Raw genomic sequence first — 19837 nt, 5'->3', positions numbered from 1 at the left:
TGAAATGCTATCTTTACCAAATTTATCAATAGATGCAGAATTTAACACAAAAATGGAATGTATTATTACAGCATTAATATTTCTTCCAGTTTGCGAACTTATGATGAAGTTATCAAGCTGACAAATGAGGATGACTGCCCTAAGAGCTGGTTTCTTATTTTGAAATACACCTTGTTGGAGGAGAAAGAGACTGACGACCTCAAAAGCACAGAGTGGAACTCACATTTTCCACAGAACTTTGGACCATCTATTAGTGGCTGTGTGACAATAGGCCAAAAACAAACAACAGTGTAAAAGACTCTCATAATACAATAAAAAAAAAAAATCAGTTACAAATATGCATCCTCTATACATATGCACGTACAAACTTCAGTGGTCTCAACTTTAGTCTTCAAAAGGCTGCAAAGGTTTGGGCTCCTAAGGATTAAATAAAAGCCTTTGTTCAGATATCTAGAAGAGTCTCCATATTTTCTTATTGCTCTGGATGTTTCCAATTTATATTTTAGGATGATTCAGGGGTCAGATGTGTCGCAAATACTTTCTTAACAAGATGTTTTCCTTTTGCTTATAATGGTTTTTGATGCCCTTGAACATAAACTGTTTATATTGTGCACTTTCAGTATTTCCTTTGTGAATTCTTTTATTGCTTTTAAACTTACTTTTTGTGTAAAAATTAGATATTAACCAAGATTTTCTTCACCTTATAAAATAGTTTAACTTTGGGGGGCTTCCCTGTTGGCTGAGGGGATAGGTTTCAGTGCTGTCACCACTGCAGCATGATCTTGATCCCCAGCCGGGGAACAGACCTCCCCTATCTTGGCCTGCTGCTCCCCTCAGCAGTGTATTTCAGTAGATCTGCCTGTTCTGGTCCCCACTCTGTCTCTGGTGAATCCTCTCACTCCCCTCACCTCTGACCAACACCCCAGTTCTTCGCAAAAATAAATAAATATTTAAAATAAATAGTTTGACTTTTTAAATCACTTAGGTCAATAGGGTTGCCAAAACACTATAATCTAATTACCTTTTTCCTCCCACATAGTTAACCAATTCTTCCTATACTGTTTATTAAGTATCCTGTCACAGGGTGGTCCCAGGAAAAAGGGAAGTTCCAGGTTTCCTGCCCCACCCAAAGGAGGGTGAAGCTGAGCAAAGAGAAGAGAAGAAGCTGCAGAGGAGACTGAGGAAGGAAGCAGGATGGGGAGCCAGAAGGAGACCTGGAGGAGGTGCATGGAGCCAAGAGACACGTGAAGAAACTGCACTTGTCTTTTGGTCGTGGACTGGGTGACACAGATGTGGGTGAGAGACCCGTGGGGAGGTGACAATGGCAGCTTTTATCTTGGTTTTGATTTTGCTCTTTTCCTCCCTAACTTATCTGGTTGTTTCTGACCCTTTTCTGTGGGTCCCCACTGAAAGGTGTTTTAGACTTGTGGCAGGCTTTAGGGCCTTGCTCTGGGCCAATCCCATTTGGGTGACTTTTACTCACGAGGGCACAGGTGACTTTGGGTGCTGGATTTAGAAACTATATTCTTTGCCTTTCCTGTGTTGTTTACTAATTTGCTGTGGCAGATGGCAAAACCTATTTAGAGCAGGTAAGTTTGCAGGGTCTGGGGTGTCCCTCTCCCTGCCCTGCAACAGTCCTAAATGAAAATATTGTAACTGTGCCAGTGAGAAAAGTAGAAAGTGAGTTTGCGGCACAGGGAGATGTAGATCCACCTGGTTGGCCTGCAGCACATGGCCTGAGGACATTGAGGGACCCCCACCAACTCTGCTTACTCAGTCATTTCATGGCAGCAAGCCCTTCCTAAGCACTCACTCACTCACTCCCACCCCCCACTTGCTACACACCCTTTTATAAGCACTAGTAAAACTTTAATGTGAATCTTGAGAAGAAAGATTTGATAGATAGGGATTTCCAAAATCTAGGCAACATTCATCCTGAAGGTTTTGCATGACTTCACTTAAGACCCTGACCTTCTGAACACCTGTTGGGCATCCAGGCCAGGGTGCAGGTCCAGCCACATGGGAGTATGATGGGAGGGACAGCCCACACCTCCCTGGCCAGCAGGCAAGCAGCCTAAGATGACCTGACCATGCACCCATTTTCTGGCTAAATTGCATCACTGTGCAAAGTCCAAGAATACGTGCTGGTGAAATTTCATAACGATTAAAAGCACAGACTCAGGTCCCAGATAACTGGGTTTGAAGCACTCAAATTAACCTGCCAAGCAGCCTTGACTGAGTTACTTTGAGGGAGTCTAAAGTCCCTCATCTGTAAAATGGGCATAACAATAGTAGCCTTACCTCCCCGACACATGTAAGAGCCATACAGTCTGGTGAGCCCACTGTCACATGCAATGCCACCGCACCCCTCGATGACCATAGCTAACTTCTGCCCTGCAGCTGTCACCACTGCCAGTGTCACGGCCACTTTGGGACCAGCTATATGATTAGGCTACACTCCTTCAGATGTTCTGAAGAGCAGTGGAGATCATTATCAAGCACAGTACCACCTCAACAGTGACCTAGAGCACTCACATCTCTCCACAACTACTCCACTACTCAGAGGGCTTACCCTGGATACACGTATGTTGAATTGAAATCCACAGAACATTTTACCAGAGTTCTGAGCAGGATGGGGTAAACCTCAGTGTGCTTCCTTACTGTTCTCTCAGCATTGCTGGATTGAAGCTGCTTCTTGTTGGGAGGTTCATTTCAATACCCATTAGTGCCACCTTCATATTCAAAATGCTATTTTGAATATATTGAACGCAATATATTGAAGTGGACCCAGTATCTTTGCATCATTTCTGCATTCATTTTTAAAAATTCTTTCATCACCTGATTGAGGGTTTTTTACAAGATTAACATGGCCCAAATGAAGCTCCTTTGAAAGTTGCGTACAAAAACATAAGATTTCTCATTACATACAATCCAGCCATTACAACCTACAACAAATTTACAGAGGAATTTAAATATGGGGTTACCTTAATAGTGAGAATTTCCTAAGCAATTTTATTTACTCTTGTAGAGAAAGAAGGCTTCTGGATTCCAAATTGGAGTTTTGATGATGGTGCTCCACTGTCCAACCAGATTGTTGATGAATGGCAAATTGAAAAAATTAAATTTTGTGAAGGACCAGGCTGTTGTACTGCTGTTTGTTGTGTAGTCAGGAGGGCGCCAGAGCTGTGGCCTTGGCATTCGCTGGCGGGTGGAAGGAAATATGAAGATGCAGAACAGTTTATTAGACAAAAGCAGTGTGGAGCTTTTAACAACAAGCAACTTTTGTATTAAGAGAAGTGTCATCCTAAAATGCATCTGCACTTCAAAGACTCCAATGGCTGTGGAAACAACTGCTGTATTCAATGCAACTGAGGTGCCTGGTGCCATTGTTTTAGAAATGGAGCTTGAGTTGTAAGAAAATAAATTAATTTTTTAAAAAAGAAACAGGACCTAATTTTTCTTATGTATTAGCCAACATGCTCTCTTGGTGAATAGGTCTAATGAAGCTTCCATGGGAGTAATGAAAAGCAGTTTTACAGGCCTACATGCTTGACACCATTGCAACATCTGGATTTGGGTTACCATCAAGCTACTTGGATACTTAGCAAAAGATTCTTGCTGTTCAGCATTTAAAGTGTGGTTATCGTTTGTTCCAGTTGACCTTTCCTGAAATCATGCATATTATGTTACAACTTCAAATCTATTTCCATGTGAAGAAAGATTAGGTACCAAAATATCCAGCACAATACCCGCCTATTTTTAGCATGATACAGAATTAAAATCCCAGGAAATATGAAGACTCTGGGCCTTATGTGGTTTATACCTTCAGTCATTTCAAACATAGAAAGTAGAGCCTCTAGCTTTATTTGCCTGCTCACTTTATGCATACATCATCAATATTTGTACCAGGTTTGCAAAACTCCTAGTCTTTTTTAACCAGATCTAGAAGTGATCGTCTAATGTTTGTCTATAAATCTTATTTTATGCTGTTATGGAAAACCTCCATTTTGAAAATCTACATTGCACATGTCTTTTACATCTCCAAACAAAAACCTTAGATTTAGTTTCAATATTTTAATATTTGCAAATTAATGAGTCTGAAAAAAATGGAAGGGGATTATTCAGTATTTTTAATAAAATGTTGCCTTTGTCTTGTGCAGAACATGCAAAATCTGCTAATTTAGTAAATGTTTTTTAAGTAGAGATGTTTTGTTATTGTACCTAAAACAATTGTTAACAATTAATTTCTGAAATTCTTGTAATTTTTTTCATTTATTTGAAGTTACCAACTTATTTTTGTTTGAAGTGATTTTTTTCCCCTTCTCTCCAAACTCTCTTGTAGATAAAAAAAAAAAAGTGAGTTTCTGCTGATAAAATGAACAGATAGCTAATACTTTATACACCTTCTGAACATGTAACTTAGTATTTGGAGACTCCATAATTTGTCTTATTATGCAATTGATAAAATGGTGATGTGTATTAATGTTCATTCAGCCATATATTTGTTCTTTCTAAGATTGTGTGACTACTTTCATGGGAGAAATAATTTGTCATTGTTCAACAGCTTGTAAAAACTTAGTTTTTACTGCAGAGAGTTTAAACATCCAAATAGATACTAGAAAGCGAAAAAGAAAAAAAACTACATTAGTAAGTCCTCAGCCTTGTAGCTGTTAGTAATTGCACAATGGCCTCATTTGCTACAGGAATTCCTGGTCTGGTTTGCAAGGTACAAAGGGCCTTGGGGCCTGGCTCACTTCTGGGATCTTAACATCTGAATTGCCCTCTGTCATTCACTCCCTGGGGCTTTCTGCCCCCCTCTCTTCTCCAGGATGAATCCACCTGGTGACTCATTCTTCAATAATTTCCCCAATAGTTGCAGCCCTTACCTGATGTCACACTGATAAATCTCAGAGCTTGCGCAAAAGCTCATGGAAATGTCATGGATTCCTATGCCGAGCAGACCTGACTTCAGTGTGCCAGCTTCTAACTTCTTGGTTGATAACCTGAGAGAGTTAGGGGCAAATGACTATGCCTGTAAAGGCCGCCACACTAACCTCTGCACCCACATACTGAGCAAAAATAATCACAGAATCCAAGGAGCGGCTGAGGTATGTCCCTCACAGGCTGCACCAGGGCTGGGCTCACCAGGCAAAGCCCTTTAGCACTGGGCTCTACCCACCTGGAGGTCATCTCTAAAGGAAGGTGTAAATTGCTGACTCCTGTTCTCTTCACAGTTCAGGCTGGGAAAGTGTAAGGGATGCAGGAAGACTAACTTGGGAGGAAGGGCTATTTCTGGAGCTGGCAGCAGGAGCTCTGGAAGAAACATACACGGTGAAGGCACTGCAGGTCATCCACGATGGCTGCCTACAGGCTCAGAGCTGCCTGACCATGGTATGCAAGAGTTGAGTTCTCACCTGCAGAGAGGAGGGTGCTGAAGCTCAGAAGCAAAGTTTGCTCAAGTTCTGGCAAACTCATCCTAGAAGTTTGAAATGGGCCGTGAGGGTGTAGGGGGAGGGTGGGAAGTGAAAGGCACCAGGAACCTAAAATAAACCTTTTTGTTATTCTTTCCAGGGCTGTGACATGCTCTGCAATGCTTATGTTAGAATTGGTGCTGTTTCAAGGCTAGGGGGGAAAGAAAAAAAAAATAGAGGCTGGGGGAAGGTGTGGAATGGAGGGAATAAAAATGATGGGGCATCGTGTGCACAGTAATGATGGACAAGAGCCATATGCGCTTGTCTAACTCCTCCCGGAGGCCCTGGTATATCCGGCCAAAAACCCGTTTAATATCGGGGTTGCTCTATAACATAACCAAGGACTTTTATTACCACTGACAGCTCAATACTGGCTCATGACTTGTAACAAATGCCCCACACCACTGCAAGATGTTAGTAAGAGGGAGACCGTGCAGGGACAGAGGGGTATATGTAAACTCTTGGTACAGCTGCAGTTCCTTGTACTGCCCAAATAATTCTATAAACCTTAAACTGCTCCAAAATACATCATTGTCTATTAATTTTCCTTTAAGTTGGTGCAGTTTATTATTTCTCAAATACAGCACTGGGCAACCGGTATCTGCATGTCCTGTTTAAAAGAAGGTGATGGTGGGGCCTCCCTGGTGGCACAAGGGGTTAAGCACTGCACTATGAAGCAATCCACTGTGTAGCCTCTGCAGCACCAGTTCGATCCCCAGCCGGCCAGGGAGCAACCCACATGGTGCAGCAGACCTCTCCTGACTCGCCCACTGCTCCCCTCAGCAGCGTACTTCGATCAATCTGCCTGTTCTGTTCCCCATTCTGTCTCTGGTGAAACCTCTCACCCCCCACATCTCTGGCCTGTACCTCAGCTCTTGTATGCATAAATAAATAAATCTTTATAAAAAAAAATAAAAGAAGGTGATGGAGTGGTAGGTCAAGAGCTGAGTGAAGAAACATGGTACCTGAACACAGATGCTAATGAAAGATTCTTCCCCACCCCAAAAAGGATCAGAGGTGCACATTATTGTGTATTTCAACCAGGTATTTTATTGATCTGGCAATTGCAAAATATACAAATTTTTGAAAGGCATCCCCTGTGTGAAAGCTGGCACAGCTTCATCCCAGGTAATTAATTCAGACAAACATTAGAACACAGAGGCATAGTAAGTCACATGTAAAAGGCCCCCAAACCAACAAACAACCAAACCCAATTTATACAGCTTCCTATCTTCACTCTCCCTTATACATATTAAATAAATAAATAGCACATCTGCTATCAAAATAATAAAAAAATAAATTTCAAGTATTACAAACAAAAACGTCATTGGTGTGGTTCAGTTTTTCTTCTCCCCCCAAATGAAGAGCTTGGCCCATGGTCTCAGGACAGAGTAAGGAGAGGGGGTATGCACACCCAGAAACAAATATGCAAAGTTAAAAAAAATTGGTCCCAGATTTTCTGGGGGGAGAGGAGGTGGTGTCAGTAGTCGGAGTGGCTGAAGCTCTGTAACTGCAGCTCAAACACCTTCCACTCACCACCCCCTCTCCCCCAAATTAAGATCCCCGGCTTTCAATGAGGCAGCCTCTGCTTTCCAAGGCCTCCTTCCCCATCCACATTTATGTTCTATCTCCTGTTAGGCAAGTCCCCTATGTCAGAGGTGAGGGGGATGGATCCCCTAAAGCCCTGGGTAGGGTCAGCCAATATTCAGTGTCAGCTCTGACACCGGGGAAGAGATTAGGCCAGAGGGTGTGAGGAAGCTCAAGGGCAGAACTGCAGGCCATTTAATAATGCAGGCAGCCTACAAACACGCTCGCATGCACACACACACACACACACACACACACTCACCTCCCCACACTCATGCACACACGAACATGCTGTCTGACCAGACTTCAAAGAGTAAGAAAAATAGCCCAGGTCTTCCTCACACAGGAATATATAGACAGCCTCTCAGGCCGTCTGCCAACGGGGCTGGGGGTGTAGGTAGGGGGCAGTGGGATTCCAATGGTTTGGTGTGAAAACAACAAAGTTGATGTATGGTATCTGAAGTGTCTTTCCGTTTCCCACGTAATCACAACCAGAGAAACATGCATTCTCTAAAAGTTCCTCAAACAAAACAAAATACAGCTCTTCTCCACTCCAGGCCCCAGATGGCTCAGTGTCCCCAATCCCACTTCCAATAACTATTTCTTAAGCTAAGAAGGGTGAGGATGTCAGGCTCAAAAGCAGAAGACAGGAAAGTAGAGTGTCCTTTGGCACCAGCTAGCAGAGATTCCTAAAGGATCATTTGGGCAAACTCCACTGCTGAGTCTAGAAATTGCTTCTTCTGAGCCTCAAGACACCCCTCCTTCCCCAGTACTTGAAGTCAACAAGGAGAAACAAGCAGGCAGAAACTATAAGAATTTAGAACACACATTCCAAAGGCCCTGCTTTGAAACTCCACAAAAATGGCCAAGTGCCATAAAGGAGAGCAGGGACAGTCTCCTCCTCTGAATTCCCCCCAGAAACCCAGCACAGCAGGGGCTTGAGAAAAACATGGGGAGATGATAAAGAGACCTGTCAGGAGGCCATGGACGCTCTGGGAGAAGTGGCCAAGAGCAGGCCACTATCCCTACCAGGAATCATGGAAGGTGGCGACCTCCTGCAGAAGAGGGGAATGCGGCACCCCAGACTGCCTCCCAGGCCAGTCCTGCAGTGATCTCATCGCTCTCGCCTCAGCTGGATTGCAGAGTCCTGAGTTCACCATCTCATGGGCCCGCTGCCACCCTGTCCCCATTTTCTTTCAGCCCTGCAGTCACTGAGGGCACAAAACCTAAGATCCTGAAGAGATGGTGCCACTTTCAGGCCACACTTTCTGCCATAAAACAAAGTGCAAAAGTGAGCAGCCCTGGGAATTCCATCTCAGGTGCCGGAGATCCAGGTAGAAGATCCACGGGGCTCCCTGGGGGGCTGAGATCCCAGTGCTAATAAGCACTACATTGCCAGACCGTGCCTGGGAAGGTAGGTGCACGCACGGGTAGAGCATGACTTCTCTTTCCACCTGGAGTTCACAAAGCGACGTGCCCAGCCAAGACGAACAGTAAAGCCTGGTGAAAGCTCAACATCCCTTGACCTTCAGTCACCGGGATCTAGGCCCCTTTAATGGAGATTTCTGGGGCCAGTGTCATCTCCCCAGCTGAGAACATACCAGCTGAAAAACAACAAAATAGCACAGAGGCACTGACACCCCTGTCTTGAGGCCTTCTCTCGCCTCCTCCTCTGCTCATCACCCTCACTGAGCCTTGGGGGTGGGAGGATCAGTGAGGCCACAATGCCCTGGAGAGGCAGGGAGAGCAGAGGCAGCACTGCGGCCTCACATGGCAGCTGCGGTGGTCACACGTGCACACGGGAAAGGCCTCCTGGTATCTTGGCTTCCCCGACGCTGCTGGGACACCGGCTCTGTTCCATCAGCACAGCCTTCTTCACCACCCTCCTGTTCCGGTAGAAGTCCTTGGGATCATTTGGCCTTGAGTAGACGGAAGAGCAATAGCTAAGCTGCAGAAATGGAAATGGAGTGGAACCGATGGGTCTGCCTCAGTGTTTCCGGGAGGAGTCCTTGCTCTGGGAGCCTTTCATGTTCTGTTTGCAGCAGGAGAAAAGAGGGGCGGGAAGGGGAAGTGTTACTGACAGCAGACTAGGTTTCTAAAGCCAAAGACTAAAGCCATGCAATTGAGAGTTTCCCTCCCATCCCCTGAAAACAAAAAACACGACCCTGGAGGAGCATCATTAGCCAGATGGGTGGAAGGAAGCCCAGGGAGGCCCCAGGAATGTGGTAGGATTTAAGCCCAGAGTCACACTAGAGAAGGGGCTGGGTGCAAGGCTGGGAGAATCTTGCTGCAGAGGCCTGTCATCTACCTGCAGGAGGCAGGGAAGGAAGTGGGGAAGAGATGGTTGCTCTCGTGGCTCACAGCTGTTCTAGGGTGCAGTGGATGCCAGCTCTTAAGGAAGCCGTCCTGCTCAAGACCCTTTGGAACCCTGAGGCTGCCCTAGGCCCGTCTACAGCCAGGCAGAAGATAAGCAGGGGACCCTCAGGCAGAGCTGCACACCCCAGCCCTTGTCATTCAGATTCTAGAAACCAGGGCTCAGCAGCTGGAACACAGGTTGAAAAGGGTGGCTGACTGAGGCAGGAAAGGCCCAGGCCAGGGACCCAGGCAAAGAAAGCATGTGCCAGCAGAGCACACTCCCTGTCCTAGTAACAGCAATCCTACCTTAAAGCCCACCCTCAGAAGCCAGCCAGTGTGAAAATCTCCTCTAAAATGTTTTCCAATCAGCTGGAACAGGTGACGGCTGCCACAGTTCAGCAGCGGTCTCTTCCCCTAACCTCCGAATCCACCCCCCAAAAAAGGAAACACAACCTATGTGTTCTCTCTGATCCTGAATGTAAGACTATTAAGGAGCATGGGGAGAGCGGAATCCAGGCTGCAGATGTACAGGGGTGACCACTCCTCCACCCCCACCCTCTGACACGGAACCGAGGTCTAAGCTAGAAAACTCTCTAGAGAAGAATCCCAGGGCTGGCAGCACTGAAGCCAGCGCTTGGATCTGAGCCTGCTCTCAATGATCTCAGGAGCGGGGGGTACCCCACACCCCAACCACGAGTACATCCACACACCCTCTGTAGGTGGAGGGATGGGGATATTTCGGGGAAGGGCCCTGTAGCCTCACAGCCAGCAAGGACCCAGACAATTTGCGCGGTCAGAGAGGAGGCACTGCTGGGTCCCTGCAGCCAGTAGCGCCAACCCACCCTCAGACATCGCAAGCCCAGAAATGATGGCGATGCAACAATGACAGTGGGACACAGGCACGGGATGTCCACACCATTCACTCATGGCGCCCTGGCTAGGGACACAGGGAGGGAAAGTAGGGCAGGAGCGAGGCCCCTGAGACAATGGAGCAGCTCTTAGAGAGACACGTGTTCCCTGGCACGGGTGTATGTGTCACACACTGCACAATGGCCAGTCTCCACACAGATCAAGACGCCCTCTCGGGCTGAGATGCATGACTCAGAGAGATGAGGGGGACAAAGAGAGGCATGCACCAGGCCATTTACCTTTCCAAGCTTAGTAAGGAGAAAACTTTGAGAAAATGTGACAGACAGTTCGTCTTTCAAGCATAGTGGGAAAAGAAAGAAAGAGGTGGGAAAAGAAAAACAAAACATCTTTAGTAACGCTTTCTTTCAGTGTGCATTTAAAATTTAAAAATAAAGGATGGGTGATGCAATTCAGATGGTCTATCATTCCAGCCTGAACACAGCCCCGGAAGATGACTGTAGGGTCCTCTGTCCAGCCCTCTCTCCTGCTTATTTTACCAGGAAACAGCATCCTCAGACTGCACCCCTGAAGATTCCCCACACTCCCCCAATGCCCAGTCTCTGGGTGCTCCTGCTGCCCACGAGAAGAAATCCCAGTGTCCTGGTGTAGATGGGACAGGAGGACATGGAAAGGCCAAGATTTCTGGATGTACCACCAGGCACAGGTGCCCACTCTGCCAGGATCACAGTGTCTACCGGCACTGGCCCCACATATCCATATCCTCCTTTATCACGTTCCTCTCTCTGTTTGACAGATGAGGATGCTCTAGCCCTAGACACTCATCATCTTGCTACAGTCCCAAAGACAAGAGAGCAGGAGAAGCAAGACTCAAACCTGGCTTGGTTTGACTTTGATAATAAATTTTTTGTCTGCAATTCCAGGCCTGGGGTCCTACTCCCAGGCTGGGGTAGACGCAGGGACTGGAGAGGAAAGCAGGCAGGATGGGTCCAGAGGAATGCATTTTGACTATACTGGAGGGATTAGCCTTGGAAAAGCAAATTCAACCCTAAGAGGTGGGGGGCTGTACCCACCTAACTCCCTCCTGGGAAAAGGGTTTCTTTCTTAGCAACATCAGCCATGCAAAAGGAAGAGGATATGCACAGAGGCCAAACCCTAAGGAGCCAAATGCAAAGTCTAGTTTCCCCACAGGAGACCCATGATCCTGCAGGGTCCCTGTACAATGCTGGGATTCAAGGAGTGGCGGACATGGGACTGATTCTTACAGACGGAATGTAATGTGTTTACTAAGTAAACACACCTTAGTCACTGGAAGCGGCTGCAAGCATTAAAAGGAGGTGGAATGAGGGGGGCAGAGAGAGGTTGGTGCCCGGAATGGGGAAGGTGAACAGCATTTTGGCTGTTTTCCCAGGAACCACCAGAGAGAAAGCAGCCAACCTCCAGAACTGGAGGACCCATTCAAGCCCCAGTTCTGCTTCTGACTAGCTGGATGACTACAGGCCAGTGATGCACCCTCAGCCCTCCTCTGGTAAATGGGGATATGCCCACCCTGGTGACCACTTAGGATTATTTTAAGGACTCAAGACACAGAATGTAGCCACATTCCCCACAGGCTGTAAAGCACGTCCAAATACATTTTCCAACAGGTGGTGCCACCTAGATCTAAGCTTGATGCCAAGAACTCTCAGTTTCTGAGAACAAGTCATGACTTTAAGGTGCTCTTTCTGCAGCTATTTCAGTTCTGCATGAAATAGTCAAGGTAACCTAATCGGCAAAAGGGAATACAAGCAGATGTCACGTTAAGGGTTGGCAGGGTAACATTTTGTGGTGCTAAGACCCTCAGCTCCCTCCATGGTTGTGACCACTGGAGCAGGCAGAAATAACAGAGGCTGCTCCAGGGGGCTTAACCAGAAACTCTGTAGTGAGCTTGGCTGATGTAGGGGGAATACGTGGATCTGACTGGACAACTGTACCCAGTCCAATTTAATGTGACTGCTATGGCTGAGCACGTTCCTAACAAGTCAAGCCCCTCCTGGAGAATGGTTTCCAAATAGACCTATCCTGCCTATGGGGTCTGCAGAGTCACTGGGGTCCCCACCAGGACAGGGAGGTGAGGCTGCCCGGTTCCCACCCCCACCACACTCTTACCAGGGCACCACCTCTTATATTGGTTTTACTTATTAGACTGCTGGTAAAGTTGCAACATGAAAGGGCTCTCCTAGGGGAGAACAAGAACTCAGGACACAGCAGCAGGCACAAACCCAGCTCAACACCAAAATCTGCCTCCAATAGGGGAAAATGAGTTTATGTCAAGCCACAGACCACTGCAGGTTCTAAGATCACCTAGAACCCAAGAAGAAGAGGGAAGCCAGTTGTGGCAGCAGCGGCACAGGAATAGGCTAAAACCAGCTGGACCGTAGTTAGTTCTTGCATCCTCTGCTACAAATTCATAAATTCCCTCCTCCCGTGCCATCTTCCTCCTTCACATTTCAGAAAAACTGTTATTATCCGCAACAACATTTTCACAGGCAGGAGGCCAAATTGGCAAGCAAGAAAAAAGAAGTGAGCAGAAACTTATTCAGAGAAAAATACTTACAAACAGGCTTTCCCTAGCAAAGGCTGCAGAGAGAAAGGTGAGAGAGAGAAGTCAGTAGAGGAAGAGGGTGCAGGGCTGAGTCATTTGAAACCAAGACACTCTCAGCTGGGACAATCCCCGTCCAACCTCTCAGGTCTGGCCCAGCCAAGTGCTTCCAGACTCCCCAGGGGCTTGAGAGTTCAGCCTAGCAACCCCAAAGACTGTCCTGTCAAAGTTGGGGAAGCCTCAGCCGTGCATCCTTCCACACCACCCAACCCTCATCCAGGCCAGACCCCTGGGTTCCTCTAAACGGTGACCTCTAAACTTCCAGCTATGCTGCTATATTTCACACTACATTTCAGATCTGTTTTCACAAAAAAAAAAAAACCACCTGATTTTACAGCTGAAAGGAACCTAAACGTCTTAGATGTTTCCCTGTCTTGCTCCATTTTAAAAGATGAGACAGAGGCCAGCAAGGGAACCTCATCCGACAATAAAATTTTACAGCTCATGCCCCATAGCAGAGCTATTCTCCAGAGCCAGGTCCAGGCTCCCAGGCTCCCAGGAGCCTTGTCTCAGTGTGAGCCCCAAATGTGTGAGACACACCACACAATCACCTTATTCCATCCACCTCCTATAGGAGGTGCTACTCCCCCTTCCAGAGAAAAGTGAGGTCTATAGGGAATTGAGGCTGTGTGCCACTCCCCACCCCAGCGCCTCGCCAGACAGTTAAGGTTTAAATGAGCTGCAGGGACATGCAGGCAACCTGCAGGCCTCCTCACCCTAACATGCAAACCTATTTGAAAATTTAGCCTCGTATTTATCTGTAAGCCTAAGTGTATGAGTAGAGGTGCAGAGGTGAGACCTAAATCTGTGCCTAAGGATTTATTTCTATATCTCACATATTGGCAAAGATTCTCATCTGTCTTTAAAGACTGGTTTCCTGAAAACCTGTCTCTTTACCAAATAGTCAAGTCTTCCAGTCATTAATCTTCATAGTAAATGAAGTAAGGGAAATCTAGCCATGTCTGGACACTCATTTTTTTACTACCTGCTGAAGTAGCCATTGTTATATGATAAAGTGGCCACTTCCAGGTCATCCAGGCCTGGATATCACGCTGCTGGGGTTCCAGTCAGCCACATGGCTCCAGACCAGCCTGTGCTCCGAGGCCCCTGACTGACTACACCTTGTCTGAGGTGGGGGCGGCGCTGCAGAAGAGCATGGAAAACACACAGCGTGGGTCTGGGGAAAAGACATCCTTAGACCACTCAGAAGCCATGGCCCAGAGCTGAATGGACTCTCTTGAACTGGGGGTTTAGACTTTGTGTTAGGCCACACCATTCAGGAACGAGAATGGACACAGACAGACACCGTGGTTTGCACTGCTCCGCCCAGTTCTGTCTGCAGCTTGCCTCCCCCTCGAGAAGCCTGGGCACTCGGTCCTCCTGGGGTCACTGCCTCAGAGGGTCCCACTCTCTTCCTCCCACCTGAACACACGCCGGGTCCGAGGTCACCGCCGCACCCATAGGACATTCCCCCCTCCCAGACTTGAGACGAAGCCATGAGGAAAGGAAGGAGGGAGGGTCGACGCACTTGTCCGGGCAGCTGCGTGGGCACCTCCGGGGGCAGGCAGTTGGGCAGGGCAGCGGAGGTGGAAGCCACATGCTCCTCAAAGCTGTTGATGCGAGGCTTTTTGGTGGGCTCGGGGCTGGCTAGTGGGGTGACACTATTGCGTCTCATGAGCGGGTTAGGTCCCTTCTTTGCATCCTAAGCAAGACAAAGACAAAAGAGAGAAGGCGACAGTTATAAGGAGAGGGGAGGTAAAAAAAAAAAAAAAAAAAAGCCAAAAAAAAAAAAAATCCTACAAAACATTTCTCTGCTTCTGGATTTTATTGATGCGATAAGCATCTCCCCATCACTAAGAATAACAAATGATCTCCTCCTGGGCCCCTTTCCCAGGTGGTTCCGAGATACCCACTTGGACAAACACGTGCAAAGCAGGTGAGAGAAGAGCAGGAGCAATTCTGCATCCAGGTAAGCAATTACAACAGATATGGAGTCGGGAAGAACCTGGCTGCCAGCCTCCAAGAGAGTCAGCAGGAGGGATGCGGGGAGAGGCCTGGATATGAGGCTCGAGTAACCACCCAGAGGTCAGCAAGAGGTGGGAGAAGGGGTCACACTGGACCTTGAGCCAGGATCTATAGGGCTGACATGGAGAACCACACCCCGGCTCAGACAGCACAGTCAGGCTGCAAGGGCAGCCAGGAGTTTAAAGATACAGAAAACCTGGGGGAAACAGAATCGGTCAGCCAGGGTAAAAGACTAGTGTTCCATCAAGGCACATGGGACCTCCGAAGCCCCGCAGACAGGGTGCAGGTGCCTGAGGGAGATCTGTCTAAAGACCCTGCTCCTATGCCCTGCAGAGAAGTGCTCAGGGGCTGCTAGAGCCCAGCTGGGCCAGGCTGAAGCTGCTGCTCGCACCATGGAGGGGTCGCAGCAGCAGTACCATTACCCATGTTTAGAAAGACTGGCACAAAGCCAGGGGACAGTCCCCTCTCGTTTCCATCAACCAGTCAGGCAATAGTGGGCAGAAGCTGGGGCTTTAATGCAGAAATCCTCTGGCCAAGCTCCTTGGGGACTGGGAAGGCACCTGCATGGTGAGAATGTCACACCAAAAGAAAGGATGGGGCTGGTGCTGGAAGAATTGTGCATTCCACAGTCAGATAAAGTGAATTCAAACTTCCTTTCACATCGTGTGCCTGGCAGATTCTGCTCTAGTCTTGGGGATCCAGCAGTCCCACCGCCAAATTGCAGACCACTGACAAATTTCAGAACCCACCCCAAGTGGACATCGGCAGCACCCAGACACTGGATATCCTGAAAACACCCTCTATCCACCATCTACTTCTCTAATTCCCAAATCCTTTGTTTCTCTACATGCTTGTGTCCTAATATCATCTTCTTGGTAATTCTGTACTTAATTGTCTATGGATGACTGAGTGGATTTGCTGATCCTGTGTAACTAATTCTAGAATCTAAAATAACTGAGGTGCCCCAAAAGAAAAGACAATAATTGTGTCATGGTTATGTTTCAAAGAGGAGAACGTGTCTTCCTCTTTAAGGCTCACTTCTTGGGTCAAGTAGAAATGGGGGGAGAAAGCATGGAAAGAAGATGCCAAGAGCTGCAGGAGAGACAGGCCAAGAACACAGAAGATTCAGAAGAGAGAAGGGAGAGTCACCCAGGATGGCTGGGTCCCCACAAATTCCTTCAGGGAGAACTCAGGGAAAGACACAGGTCAATATCCAAAGGTACCAAGATTGTGGGGTCTGCAAGTGTTGGCACCCATGGGCCCATCACCTGACAGGCTGGTGCTCAAGGGCCAGAGGCACAGAGGTGACACTCACCTCTGACCTTTCCCGGTGTGTGCTCACCGACTCCACGTTCAAGTAGATGGATTCTACACGGCAACCTGGGCAGCAGGGAGAGAGGATGGCTTCAGTTAAAGGGGACAGTGGTTTGCAGCCCCACCGCCACCAGGAGACCCGATCCCCAGGAACAGGTCTTGGCAGGGCTGGGTCGCCCCACTTACCATAAGCAACGGGCGTCAGTTTCAGGACAGTGTGAAGAGGGCACTTTAGGTAAGGCATCTCTTCTGAAAAGAAAAAGGGCCCTCAAGATCAGACATGAGATTTGAAGATGGATACTCACCGGCCCCTAGAGGTAGTCTGCACATGAGTGCCCTGAGCATGACATGCATTTCCCCTTCTTCCTGCCCATGCATACCTCACAACAGACACCTAAACTAACCCTCACAATGAGTTACAGTAAAAAAAAAAAAAAAAAGCCACTCTCCAAACAGTTTCAGCAAGTCTTGGTATTCGGTTGAACCTTGGTATTCGGTTGGATATAGGAGCACCATTAATGTTTTCTGGGCATTTCTTCCTTAGAGCTGCCCCTCCCACTCAACCCAAAGCCCCCAAGCTGTGAGCAGACAGGGCAAGAACGGGGCTGTCAAAGAAGACGTAAGCCCACTGTGCATCCAAATGAGCTCTGAAGAGTGCTCCACAGGCTCGCAGGGGGATGCTGGGCACAGGAGGCCCTTCACACTGCTGGGGCGCACCCAGAAATCCCATGTGGGCTGGAGAGGAAGGACGTGGGATTCTACCCAAACCCCAGGAAGCTCTGGAGGCCACGCACCTGCACTCTTATCCAGGAAGTAAGCCAGGAGGCAGCGCAGGACAGCCTGGTGGCAGATGACCAGAACGTTCTCCTGCCGCTCCAGCTCCATGATCACTGGCTCCAGGCGCTGCACCAGGTCCTGGTAGGACTGCAGACAGAGGAAGGAGACACTTGGAGCAAAGGTGCATGGGAAAAATAGGAGCTTTGCCAACACAGCCATGCTGCTCCCATGGGCCCTGGGGGGCCCACCTCACCAGCCTTCCTATAAAGGGAAATCACCCGTGTTGATGAAGATTGGAGAAGTGATGCTGTGAGCCTCATATCCTCTCCCTCTCTCCCCCCAACCTTTCCCTCTCTCTCTCTCTGACTTCCTTTTCCTAACCCCCTAAATGGGAGAGTTGGGAATGAAGTCCTCACACCTGCTACAACATAGATGAACCTTTAAAAAGTTGTACTAAGAAGCCAGACACAAAAGACATACCATATGATTCCATTAAATGAATTGCCTGTACTGGACTGTCCAGCATAGGCAAATCCACAGAGATAGAAAGATCTGCAGTTGCCAGGGGCAGGAGCAGGGTAGTTGGGACTGACAGAGTTAACAGGCTGGAGTTTCTTTTTGGAGCAATGGAATGTCTTGAATTAGTGGTGATGATTACATAGTATTATAAACACACTAAAAACCACTGATGGCATACATGAAGTGGATCAAATGAATTTTCTAACAGGCAAATGTTGGATTAAAAAGAAGGGGCAGACCTGTGACTTAAGACCACCAAGCATCCAACTCACAGCAGCTCTCACCACCCCCTTCCTTCGCTCACTGGGTCCCAGGGACCAGGTGAGCTGAGAGGACAGCACCCTGGCATGAGGGGACTGGGCTATGAACAGGACTCAGAGGGCCACAAACAGGAAGGACTGAGCTAAGTGTCACTAGCCCAGGCCTGCAGCGGTGGCAATGGTCAAGCCAGAGCACCACCTGCACCTGGACTCCGACCCTGACTTCCAGCATCTGCTCACTCAGCCACAGGGGGTGACATGCAGCACAGGGAATGCCTCTCCCCCCCCATCAGAATCAATTCAGTGACACTGGAGACCAGAGGTGATGTGGCTGCCATGTCGACTGCAGACAAGGAGACCCTCGTGTGGAAGGAATGATCACACATGATTGTGAGTCTTGAGAGAAACACTTCTCTGACTGTTGCTCGCAGAGAAATCCAGCTGCCCTTCTCTCAGAGCACTGACAGGTTGTTTAGGGAGAATCAGATCTGGGACAGAGGGAGTCCGGTGTGAGAGCCCCTGGTCCTGGGGCAGGGGTTCATTGCAAAGTCACCTGGCAGTGGCAGGTCCAGCTGAGTGCCCAGCAGCCCTCTCTTCAGCCCGACGCTGAGGAGCATCACAAGCTCCTCCACATGCACCAACCACACTTGACCATGACTCACTGACACCCACAAGCGAGCCCAGATAGAGGAAAGCCGTGGCCCAGCACGCACCTCCCCGGTGGGGTAGCGGTAGTAGTACTTGTCTTGCTCTCGCAGCGCGTACTCCTCGGGGTAGGTATCCCTGATCTCCTCATAGGTCATCTCCTCACAAACACCCTGCAGAAACAACAAGAGGTCACTTGAGGGAACACGCCCCAAACAGCTACCTGGAGTTGGTGACTGCAGCAGGCACAGTGTGACAGAAACCATCTGCTATGGTTTCTAGCAGATCTGGGTAGAGGCTCCCACACCCTCCGCTCCTGCCCCCCAGGCCCTGGCCAGACGCAGGGACTCACAGCATCAATTTCATTAAGTGCCTTCCACTGTTCGTAGGGAAGCTGGAGGGCTTCTGCCGTCTGAATGGTGCTTTTCAGTTGGCTGGTCCACACCTTGAGGTCCTTCAGGTTCTGCTCCTCTACAAATTTGCTCAAGGCATTGGCAAACTGAGAGGGAGAGAGAAACACACACTTGACTCCAGCCTCCTGCCCGCCTGGAGAAGCAGTGCCTCTTGCCCACAAGTCACGTTAGCGACAGTCGCGCTGCCGTTAGAATGAGGAGCCCCAGAAAAACAGAAGGCAGCCTGTACACAAACACACCCTCCACAAAGCCCTGGAGGGCCATCCTCTTGCACATGCATTTGCACACACACAAAGACACACAGACACACATATAGACCTACAGATGGACACACCGATGCAGACACAGATACACAGATGGACACACACCTCCCCCATCCCTCTGACCCTCCCTATCCCCCCCTTACCTTCCTGCCCCTGCTGGACAGGCCTGAGTCACCTCCAATCTTCCCCTGGAGGTTGTGCTCACTTTCGCCGTGCCGACACAGGTAGATGGTGCGGGGCTGCACGTGGATGTTCATCAGGTAGTACACAATCCGGCTCTGAATGTGATCCTGAACTCTGTTCACCAAGAACCGCCGGCCCACGTCGATCACCTTGATCAGGGAGAGGTCCCTGCGCAGGAAGGACACTGGCTGATCAGAACACCCCACCCCAGGCCAGCTGCTGCAGACACTCAGACTACACTCCCTGAGGGCACAGACAGAATCGATTTGGGAGTCAGAGAGCTTGAGCACAACAACCAACCCCCACAGCACAGTGTGTGGCCGAGAAGCTGGCTGGTCTCCCAGGAGAGGGGAGAGGAAAGCAAGAGACTGAAAAGAAAACAAAGAAGATATCAAAGGGAAGAATGCAAGGTTGGGTTCAAATACTTCCTTGCCACATCTCTACATAGCTAGTTTCTAAAACATGGACACTGGAAATAGAATGTAGGGTTTCCCAAGAGTTATTTTTAAAAAGGGTT

General features: G+C 48.5%; 1 protein-coding gene and 1 pseudogene across 4 annotated transcripts in view; one reads left to right on the top strand and one right to left on the bottom strand.

The window, feature by feature from the left end:
- Nucleotides 1–3372, top strand: part of LOC119244172 (protein tyrosine phosphatase type IVA 1-like) — a 21036-nt pseudogene extending 17664 nt beyond the window's left edge.
- Nucleotides 3373–6480: 3108 nt separating this feature from the next.
- The window catches only part of PFKFB3 (6-phosphofructo-2-kinase/fructose-2,6-biphosphatase 3), a 78276-nt gene continuing 64919 nt past the window's right edge, over nucleotides 6481–19837 (bottom strand). For all 4 annotated transcript variants that reach the window (XM_037510572.2, XM_037510571.2, XM_054695072.1 and 1 more), the window contains 8 exons: nucleotides 19281–19488; nucleotides 18814–18960; nucleotides 18530–18634; nucleotides 17055–17184; nucleotides 16447–16509; nucleotides 16262–16326; nucleotides 14450–14623; nucleotides 6481–9090 (listed from right to left, as the gene is read on the bottom strand). In XM_037510572.2, the coding sequence (XP_037366469.1) occupies nucleotides 9046–9090; nucleotides 14450–14623; nucleotides 16262–16326; nucleotides 16447–16509; nucleotides 17055–17184; nucleotides 18530–18634; nucleotides 18814–18960; nucleotides 19281–19488 (937 nt within the window). In that variant the 3' untranslated portion in view covers nucleotides 6481–9045. The remainder of the gene's footprint in view (nucleotides 9091–14449; nucleotides 14624–16261; nucleotides 16327–16446; nucleotides 16510–17054; nucleotides 17185–18529; nucleotides 18635–18813; nucleotides 18961–19280; nucleotides 19489–19837) is intronic.

The sequence above is a fragment of the Talpa occidentalis genome, unplaced genomic scaffold, assembly GCF_014898055.3.
Source record: "Talpa occidentalis isolate TD23 unplaced genomic scaffold, MPIMG_talOcc4v2.1 talOcc4.14, whole genome shotgun sequence".
Taxonomy (NCBI): Eukaryota; Metazoa; Chordata; class Mammalia; order Eulipotyphla; family Talpidae; genus Talpa; species Talpa occidentalis.
Note: the sequence above shows the minus strand (reverse complement) of the source record. Positions and strands in the feature narration are given on the sequence as shown.